This window comes from Didymosphaeria variabile (genome assembly GCF_027946475.1).
Source record: "Didymosphaeria variabile strain IMI 356815 chromosome Unknown scaffold_2, whole genome shotgun sequence".
NCBI lineage: Eukaryota > Fungi > Ascomycota > Dothideomycetes > Pleosporales > Didymosphaeriaceae > Didymosphaeria > Didymosphaeria variabile.
In genome coordinates, this window is record NW_026611621.1 from 5,030,075 (window position 1) to 5,040,657 (window position 10,583).

Genomic DNA, 10,583 nt, shown 5'->3' on the forward strand with positions numbered 1-10,583 from the left:
CAGATCCTCGATTGAAATGAGGCGCTCTACCCCGTGGCAACGGAATTCACCGCCAAACACATCTGTATCGGCGACTTGCTCGAGTAGCTTTTAGCTAGCCGTTTGGGACGTACTCAGTCAAGTGTACATATCCAGGGCGCTGGCTGCTCGTACGTCAGGCGAAATCTCAAAGATAACCGCTTGCAGATCACGAGGCATCTGGATGTTATAATAGACACTCGTCATGACGAAGGACGGTGATTTACTCACACTACGTACATGGCCGATTATCGCATTCTCCAAACACCCATGGTATAATGGGCAATAGGCACTGATTGACCATGGCAAAATCGTGAATTTCGGTAGATGGGAATAAGCATTTCGCAATTTGCTGATTCGCCTACATTTCCTTCTATCACCGTTAGTCCGTTGCGCAACTGCAGGATTCTTCGGTATCGGTTTCTAGATCCTTGGCTTTAAGCTCGATGATCAGCGTGTGATCGGCCCGATTCTGGGTCCCCGGGCTGGCAGATCCGAGGTTGCTAACGAAGGGCGAGTCGACGCGAAAGAGCTTGTGTGCGCTAGGTAGCCTTGGTATTAGCGTGGTGGGCGAGTATGGGTGATCCCTTGCAGGGTCTCCTTTTACGAGTCGTGCCATTGCTCTCTGGCAGGCGCTCGGTAGCAGCCGAGCCCCTTTCATGAGGATATGATGGCGAATGTGCCCAGGATGGTCGTGTGAAACTTTTATGATCGAACAGGGCATGCAAATTGAGTCCTGTCAAGATGGCAGCGCAAGTTGCTGATCTAGCGCCAGTCTAATCATCCATCGGCCAGGAACCGTCCGCGTCAACGGGAGACTGTCCCTGGGGCACGGACAGTACATTCTCATCCTGACAGCACGTCTCCACCTTTCCCGCCGTTGAGGATTACTGTGATTCGAGGCGCATGAGACAAGTATGCGAATACAGACCCGGACGGTGGTCTCGAGGGTCTACCCGCGAACCAGACGTGCCTTGATCTAAGATATTGCAGCTACATGGAGTTCCCTAGAAGAGGATACTATAGAGTTTGCAAGGTAACCTACCCACGCTGCTCGTCAGTACTGCACTTGACACTCGTTGTGGCACGTATTTGCAAGGAAGGTCTCCCGGATCATGCGGCGTAGCAAGTTTCTGAGTCCCCATTGCGCTATTGTTATCGCGGTAAGACGGTAAATTATGATGCGGTCCGCGGAGCCTCCTGCACGTTGAAGATAAACTTGTATTTCCTCGGCGGGCTGTCACAACGGCTCGGCAAAGACGCCGCAACACTGCGTGAAACTCGTTGCTCAGCTGTGCCACTCTTGCTGATCAGATTTCATAGCCAGTGGCAAACCCAGTTCAGAGGCGGCGCGCAAGACCAAGTCCCGCTAAACACCCCTCACGCTATGGGTAGCTGCTGGGGCGCCCACGGTATGTGGAGACGCACAAGGTTTTGCTTTGATCGAGATGCTTTGGACACAATCAGGAGCGCTCCAGGGTCGCGTTGATAACTCAAGGTGACGCTCTTTTAAGCACACCTCCTAGCACTGACAGCTCCTCCCGCTACCTTTTTACTATCCTGCATTAGCATCCCCACCTCCACGTTGGACCCTTACTCCAACGACTCACCATGACACTTCACGAGGTGAGTTGCATCGTGGGACTTGAGTGAAGCTTCACTGATGAATTGTCGAAAGGGTTTGGGGCCAAACCTCGCGGCTGCGGTCTTGACATGCGGGATATTCGCTTTTCTCACCATGGGCCTGCGAGTGTATACTAGGACCACCAGAAGAAACTGGGGTCTTGAAGACTCCGTCATGGTGGCAGCATGCGTATGGCCTCCGCATCGCAAGACATCGAGAGTTCAAACTGATTGGAAGTTTAGGTACCCCTATTACTGATGACAATCTCGTGCGCTGCTGGCTCGTTCCATGGAATCGGTGCTAGGGACAGTGTGTTCAAAATACCTGGCAACGAGGGATACATCGAGGAAGCATACTTTGTGAGTGGCATTATCGGAATCACTGGGACGTGTGAGAGCTAACGTCGCATAGTGGTTTTTCCTCTTCGAGGTCTTCTTTTGCTTCGCCGTCATCGGTGTCAAATTGAGCATTGCGTTCATGCTGAACCGGATTGCCGGCAACAGGAAAAAGTTCGTCTACACGAATTACGGCATCATCGTTCTCTGTGTCAGCGTCAACCTGGCCTCTGCATTGTACATCATCTTCCAATGCAACCCTGTCGAGTAGGTGACCCACGGATATGCCACGATCCTCATGTTAACTAGTCGCTTGTAGAGCTGCATGGAAACAGGACCTTGTGGCTGAGGGGGGACACTGCGAAAAGCCGGTCTACCTCGCCAACGTCTACTATATGTGCACTGCGGTCAATATCTTCACTGATTGGGCAACTGCGCTCATGTGAGTACTTGGTGCCCGTTTTCTGTCAATCAGCCACTCATGAAAAGCAGGCCAATCGCTCTCCTGTGGAACGTCCAGATGAATAGAAACACGAAAATCTCCGTGGCCGGTATCCTGGGTCTTGGAGTATTGTAAGAACTCTTTCCTGAATGATCGAAGCTGTACGCTAACGACCGATAGCACCTCCGTTTCCGGCTTGATCCGTCTTAGGTATACAATCGGTTTGACAAGTAGCGTCGACTACCTGTGTAAGTACTCGACTCAACCCTGCATTTAACGCCGCTGACTTGACTACTCAGATGGCGTTGCGAACATTGTCATCTGGGGTTACGCAGAGCCCAGCCTGGGAATGATTGTCGGCAATATCTCGACCCTTCGCCCCTTATTCCTCCGCGTTTTCAACCTCGGTACCGAAGGCTCCTCGGGCCCGCATTCAAATGCAACACCTCAAGTGCTTGGCGGCGCCGTTCGTTCGCATCCTTATAGATCATTTGGTCCTGATTACGAATTGGAAACAGTGGCTGGCAGGAGTACCCAGATTCGGGGCGGAGACGGGAGGAGTAGCTTGTCTAGCGATGGCGCCAGCGAGAAGGAGATGCTCGGCAAGAATGGCAATGCTGCCAACGGGATCGTTGTCAGCAGGCAAGTGGAGATTACGCGCGAGTGATAGAGGCCGGAGAGCGACTATTGCGTATCGAACCACCGTTTAGGATAATTATCGTAATGTAATTGGCAATGAGATGCTTTGAACAATAGTCGCTTCGAGATTGCTGTTGCGAACCCAACTCTTTCTAGCACCGTTGACTGGAATCTAGGCCAATCCGGTGGAATTACAATAAACCGTAACACTGGTCTCAAAGAACGCTTTTTGCTACTGGTAAGTTGTCCATCTCAAACGTAGAAAAACGTGTTAGCGCTGTTATGATGGTCAAGCCCAAGCCGCACAATAGCGGAGTGGATCGAGCGGTGTTTTGACTTGTAGCCCGATCAAAAGACATCGGCGCATCGGAGGAATGATGGCTATGGACTCGACATTTGGTAGAAGTGTACGGTAGGAGAGGGTGGCCCATACCTACACGAACTCGATAAATTGGTTCACTTTAGGCACTTCTATCATGTGCTGTTAGGCACGGTTCGTGGGAAAAGCTGCGTGTTTATGTGAGAGAGTTGTTGAGTGGTAACACCTAGGATGGATAGAACGTGTAGTAAAAGTTTGTCAAGGTGCTTCACCAATGAAAGCCCCTGGAACAACCCGCTGCTTCGGCATCTATATACTCGAATGTAAACATCAGTTGTACGCCTTCTCAACCACGCCTTTCTCGCCTTCCCTCATATCATCTATGATCTGTCACAGATGCAAGCCCACACCCATAGCCTGCGGTCCCGCTAGGGACGACTGATGCCGATTCCCACTATCTGAAAGCGGATCTCACATGCACCCTCGGCACCGGGAAAGTTCCGCGGAGGAGAGTAGCCCTTGCGACTTCGCGTCGCCAAGGTAAATAGCGAATATCGGATCGCATGGCAATGCTCTGGTTCAGGCTTACCAAACAACATAAAAGATGCAAGAGGGAGATCCAGCTCCACAACCGGCTGATGTAAGCATAGAGGCTCCCAGCGCGTTTCCACACGAGTGCGAAGTTCTCTTCTTTTCCAGCATGCCGGGTCTAGGTCCATTCAAAATGCTCGATACGGATTTCGAGTTGAACGGCGTCGACTTCTTTTGCAAGGGAATTCCGATCCTGCTGTTCCTACGCACTGTAACCCACGGTCCACTATAGTGAGTACCGATCAATGGTCACTTGCAGAAGTCATGAGCATGAAGAATCATAAGATCATTATCATCATAATAAATTACTAAGCTCCTTAACGCCTCATTACCGTAAACTTGTCGCCGTACTTCATTAATCGAACCGCGTTGACTAAAAGGTCGTCACTGCTTATTTCCACGAGATCATCTTGAGTATGTCCAGACTGCCAGCATCATACCATTTATGGCTCCACGGAACTGGTTGAGCTACTTGAGCTGGCAGAGCTGGTCGAGCTGCATGAGACAAAAGAACTTCCAGATGCACTCGACACAACGCAGCTCCTAAATTCAGTCGACACGACGGAGCTTGCAGTTTCAGTCGTTACTGCGGATATAGTGAAGTCACTAGAAACAACAGAGCTGCTAGAGTCACTCGACGGCACGGAGTCGCTTGACGCAAGAGAAGTGCTCGGCTCAGTGGAAGTGCTCGGCTCAGCAGAGGTACTAGTCACGGCTCTGTCGCTCGACTCGGAAGCGCTGCTGGAAGCTAACGTGCTACTGGGTTCAGAAGGGGGAGTACTGCTAGGCTGTGCGATACTGCTGGATTCGGAAGGACTGCTTGAAGCTGGAGTGCTGCTAGAATCAGACGTGACGGTACTTCCCGATTCCGAAAGACTGCTTGAGGTTACATCAGCGATTGAAGTAGTCGATGGCGGTTCACTGGCGCTACTGGAAGCGTCAGAGCTGGTTGAAGATGCGGCCTCGGCGGTAGAGACGCTGGACGACAATTCAATGGCAACGCTGGTGGATGAAGCCGCGACAGAGCTGGTCGATGTGGCTACGACTAAATCGGCAATAGGCTCGCTCGACGAAGATGACGAGGTGTCCGCAGTGGAGCTGGTGGGCGACACTAAAGATTCAGAAATAGAGGCTAGGCTGCTAGAAGGAGCATCGCTTTTCGAAACAAGGGCGCTGGAAGAAACCGCAGATGAACTGGCCGAAGTCGTAGTAAGCAGTGCTTCTTGCGAAGAAGCAACGCTGGGTGATGGCGTGACAGAGCCACTGCTCGATACCGCTTCAGCAGGACTGCTCGACACTGAACTGCTGGCCGAGACAACGGCGGAGCTGCTGGCGGGGATGGAAGAGCTAGAAAGCGCTGTGCTCGAGCTGCTTACGACTGCCATGATCGAGCTGGGCGACGTGGCTACAACGTTCACAGACGTGGCCGTGCTGGTTCCTGAGGCTACGTTTTGAGAAGACGAGGCAAGGCTGCTTGACAGAGTGACGGGCTTCGAGGTGCTCAGGCTTGACGAAGAGACGACACCTGTGCAGTTGCCGAAGGCCGATTAACAGCCTGACATAGCAGCGCAGTAGTCGCTTATAGTACCGTAATTTCCATACTTGCTACAGCACATTCCGGTCTTGCAAATGTACCCATTATTAGCGCCCTTACCACTGTCTCCGCATATACCGTCTAGTGTCACGCTTCCACGTCTAGGGGCGGGATCGCACTTTCTAAAGGCACTTTAACAGACGGTAGCAGCGTAGTAGTTCGAGGTCGTGCCATAATTACCATACTATGTCCCTAAACTATACCACTAAGGTAGGGTTAGGTTGCCCCTAGGGGTAAAAATAGTAGCTATCCCTAGGGGTAAAGGAGGTAGAAAGCTACCCTTAGTAGTAGAGCCTATTATCTAGCTCTAGGTATCTAATATAGTTAAAATTCTCTTTAAACGGGGACTCGCCCTTATGCCCTACTACTAGAAAGGACTAGTGCTAAGACTAATAAAAAGTCTATCTAATAGGGCCTATTAGCTAACTAAACTATACCCTCTCTATCTAATAGGGCCTATTAGCTAACTAAACTATACCCTCTCTATCTAATAGGGCCTATTAGCTAACTAAACTATACCCTCTCTATCTAATAGGGCCTATTAGCTAACTAAACTATATCCTCTCTATCTAATAGGGCCTATTAGCTAACTAAACCGTGCCCTCTCTATCTAATAGGGCCTATTAGCTAACTAAACCGTGCCCTCTCTATCTAATAGGGCCTATAATAGCTAACTAAGCTATACTAAGTAGCTTTATAATATAGGATATATAGCTAATAGCTTCTATTTCTAAGTAGCTTATATATTAAAAAGTTATATAATACTCTAGACTCTATTAAAACCTATTACCTACTATAGAATAAAGTAAAGAAAAGAGAAAGTAGGTAAAGTAGAAGTCTAATTAAAAGGTATAGGCCTAAAAATACTAGTTTTATATAGCCTCTCTATAATAGCCTAATATATAGTAGTAGAGCCTATCGTCCAGCTCTAGGTATCTAACATAGTTAAAATTCTCTTTAAACAGGGACTCGCCCTCATGCCCTACTACTAGAAAGGACTAGTGCTAAGACTAATAAAAAGTCTATCTAATAGGGCCCATCGGCTAACTAAACCGTGCCCTCTCCATCCAATAGGGCCCATCGGCTAACTAAACCGTGCCCTCTCCATCCAATAGGGCCCATCAGCTAACTAAACCATGCCCTCTCCATCCAATAGGGCCCATCGGCTAACTAAACCATGCCCTCTCCATCCAATAGGGCCCATCAGCTAACTAAACCGTGCCCTCTCCATCCAATAGGGCCCATCAGCTAACTAAACCATGCCCTCTCCATCCAATAGGGCCCATCGGCTAACTAAACCGTGCCCTCTCCATCTAATAGGGCCCGCGACGGCTAACTAAGCTATGCCAAGTGGCTTTATAATGCAGGATATACAGCCAACAGCTTCTATTCCTAAGCAGCTATATTAAAAAGCTACATATACAACACTCTAGACTCTGTTAAAACCCATTACCCGCCATAGAACGAAGCGAAGAAGAGAGAAAGCAGGCAAAGCGGGAGTCCAATTAAAAGGCATAGGCCCAAAGACGCCAGTTCTATGCAGCCTCTCCACAACATACAGCCTCTCCACAACAGCCTAATATACAAAACCTACAGAGGACTACAGATCCAAAGCTTACGCCATCTTACGCTACACACACCCCAAATACGCAAAGACACCCATCCTTTAATATTCATACTTAACCAGTTAACAACGCTTTACAGGAACTAGTTCCTAAGCCAATACCCTTACTACAGTATGCACCACCCATTGAACCAACCACTACAATGCAGAATACTACCCCTTTAATAATATAGGCAAATGCCTTTTAACTACTCACTCCATACATCCCCTCCATATACACATCCACACAGCCGTATACATTACAACGGCCTATACTAATCTAACTAACGCATTAGATACTACCACCTACGTACCAACGCATTATCTAATTAAATATATAATAACTATATCTAAATACACTACAACCATCTGCACCAGCTTCCTTACAACAACAACCTATACCCCTTAATCGCATATGGCTTACTTAAGGGATTAAAACAGCACCTATAGTAGCTAAGCCTACAGTAGCCAGTACTGCTAAAACCCTTATAAATTCTCCCAATAACATACTAAATAATAACTCCCTAGATTACTCTAAGTTATTTAGGATGCTCAACCTATCTATCACTAATAATAGAGACGACCTAGTGCCACCACTAGTTAGCCCTAAAATATATCTAGAAGATTAGTTAAACACAGACATACTATAAGCATTACTAAGGTTTACCCTAAATAGTTTACCTAACTTTAGTAAGTACTTTTCCCTATACTATCTATCTTAGTAAATACAGTATAGGGAAGGGGCTAGTCTCCGTTTTTAGTAGAGTATAAGCTCTACTTACTACTCATTACTAGCAACACTAGGGACTTTCCCCCTTCCCTTATAGTGGCTATCTATATTATAGACACGTGCTTACAGGCTATAGGCCCTACTAATAATATTATGTCTGTACACACACATTTACCACCACTTAGTACCTAGTCCTACCCACTAGCTACTCCACCGAACAACAAACCATACAATGCTAAAACATATACACTACACTATCCCAAATTTCACACATTAACCACATCACCTAACATTCCTCTAAGAGAAGACAATCCACCACATAACCAAATACTTTTAAGTACCATATCCAACTATATCTTAGTTTCATGCCGCTATAGTGTATCCCCACAGGAATATGGCCATACACTTAAGGAGATAACAATATGGCTAAACTATACTATCCTACCTTTAATCCCTTTAGTTAATCTTAATCCTTAACCCCTTATGCTTCCTAAAGCTCTTATATACTATAAAGCTACTAATTACTCTCTATCACAATTATAGGCACCTGCTCTTACTAGGGTTTCTAATAACTCTAACCTTAATCGTCCGTGTCTTAGCTTAGATCTGTCGGAACAGGCCTACCTTTAGGAAACTAGACCCCAGACTCTGTTATAATATTTTAATTATAATAGCATTATCTTTGCACCTATAAGCCTTATAGTTTTTAGAGAAGACATTTCGCTCTCCTTTCTACCTAGGTTTATAGAAGGATTCAATAGTAACCAGCACATATTATTCTCCCCTATTAACCTCTCACATTACTAGAATATTCTATTCTATCTTACTAGACCTTATTAATGCCATATCTTCTAGCCAAATTTCCCTAACCAATACGTAAACGCATAAGGCCTTACCATAACTATATAGTCCTAACACATTAATAATATAGCCCTAGGATCTTAGATTAACCACGTAATTATTCCTACACTACATTTAGTTAGCAATGTCACAACTTAAGGCCATTATCCCACTAGCTTCTAACACGTGAAATCCAACTCTTATATTAAACAGAGCAGGTCCAAAATGTTAAGCATAAACTCTAATTAGGTTAATATGCGCCGTCCCGTTAGTTAGTTAATACTTAGCCCACTATAGGATAAAATCACCTCACTAGCATCTTCTATGCACATTCCAGGGACTAATATACTAGATAATATATTCCAGGACCCCCATCTTATCGTGTTATGCTATAATCTCAAAACTAGTCAGCTTAGGGGACATCTAATATATAATACATATCTCTTATAGCTTAAAAGCTATATCTCCCACTACTAGAATATAGACTTCATTAATAAGCGTTAGTTCTACTAGGACCTAGGCATCCAAATAGGGTTAATAACTGCCAGCATAACTACCCTACGTAAAGCACGGTATAACAATAACTAGAGTAATTTCTTTTACCATAGCAGTGGTTAGCGTACTATACCAACATTCTTCTCATTTACTAGTACTAATGCTGGTTCAGCCGCTATTAAGCTTGGCAATAAGAACCGCTTTCACAAAAGTAGCTTAATACATGCTAAGGTATACAACACTAACAAAGAATTACTATACCCTCTTATTTAAGGTAAAGGCATCTTCACAAACCTATATCTTAAACTGCTTGGCTTCACACAAAAAACACTTAACAAGTAGAAATTCAGCCAGACTAGCCGTTATAAAAACACCACCATCTCACAATAACACCTCTTTCGCCAGATTAAATACCACAAAGAACAGCTCTAAGTTCTACTATCCCTAGCTGCCTACTTAATAACATTTACTAATAGACAAGAGCTTAGAATATCACTACACCACGTAAGAAAGGTTATAATCTTAATATTAGTTAATAGCAACACTTATTCCATCTAAGAGACTAGTGATTCCACCCATTAGAGCTTTTAGATCCTACCTACAGCTAATATTAACCAGTTCTATATAGTAGAAAGCAACCGCTAGCTTACTACCCTAGAGGCTATTATAGTTAACGCATACAAAGATTTCTCTAATAAACTTACTTAAGAGATAAACTATATTATAACTATAGCCCTAGTTTAAACACTAAATCTTATTCTAGAATATTATAATATTAGTGAGCTACCCTCTTTAGGTAGAGGTAGAGAGATACGTTAAGCTTACGTCTTTAAGCACATAGCTAATAACCGCCAGTATAAACGTAAATAAGAGAAACAATAGGGCCTAGAGTATATTTAATTAATCTAAAATTATGGGATTATCTAGATTCCACATAAACTTAGTATATAGAACAAAGCAATTCCATTATTCTAGGTCTATAGATATCCACACCTTAATGTCCACTACTATATCCTTTATAATACTACAAGACGACAGTTTCTAGCGCACCAATGCACAACTCAGCGATACCTAGAGGAATATACACAATAGATTATTATAGATATACTTAAGCAGAACCTATCTACCAATTCTAAACCCTAGCAAAACCTCTACTTCTATCTAGCCCTCCTAGTAATATAGGCACATAACCAGTAGACATGGCAAACTATTGGAAACCAATGGCTAAAGCATACTAATATTACACATAGTAATATAGACATGTTCTATAAATATATAGGTATAATAAAAGTATACTCTAATAGATTAGAGGTTATATACTTCTCTACTATTAAAAAGTACCTTCTTATTAAT

The 10,583-nt window shown here is 44.9% G+C and overlaps 2 protein-coding genes across 2 annotated transcripts; both read left to right on the plus strand.

Moving 5' to 3' along the window:
- Positions 1–1,827: 1,827 nt before the first annotated feature.
- On the plus strand, positions 1,828–2,248 carry N0V89_003373 (uncharacterized protein; the record flags this gene model as incomplete). The annotated part of the gene is made up of 3 exons (XM_056212175.1): positions 1,828–1,831; positions 1,994–2,001; positions 2,054–2,248. The coding sequence occupies 3 exons, from the start codon at positions 1,828–1,830 to the stop codon at positions 2,246–2,248; spliced, it is 207 nt and encodes a 68-aa protein (XP_056075648.1).
- A 1,829-nt stretch (positions 2,249–4,077) lies between these two features.
- N0V89_003374 (uncharacterized protein) lies at positions 4,078–5,423 on the plus strand (the record flags this gene model as incomplete). The annotated part of the gene is made up of 2 exons (XM_056212176.1): positions 4,078–4,084; positions 4,393–5,423. The coding sequence occupies 2 exons, from the start codon at positions 4,078–4,080 to the stop codon at positions 5,421–5,423; spliced, it is 1,038 nt and encodes a 345-aa protein (XP_056075649.1).
- Positions 5,424–10,583: the final 5,160 nt, after the last annotated feature.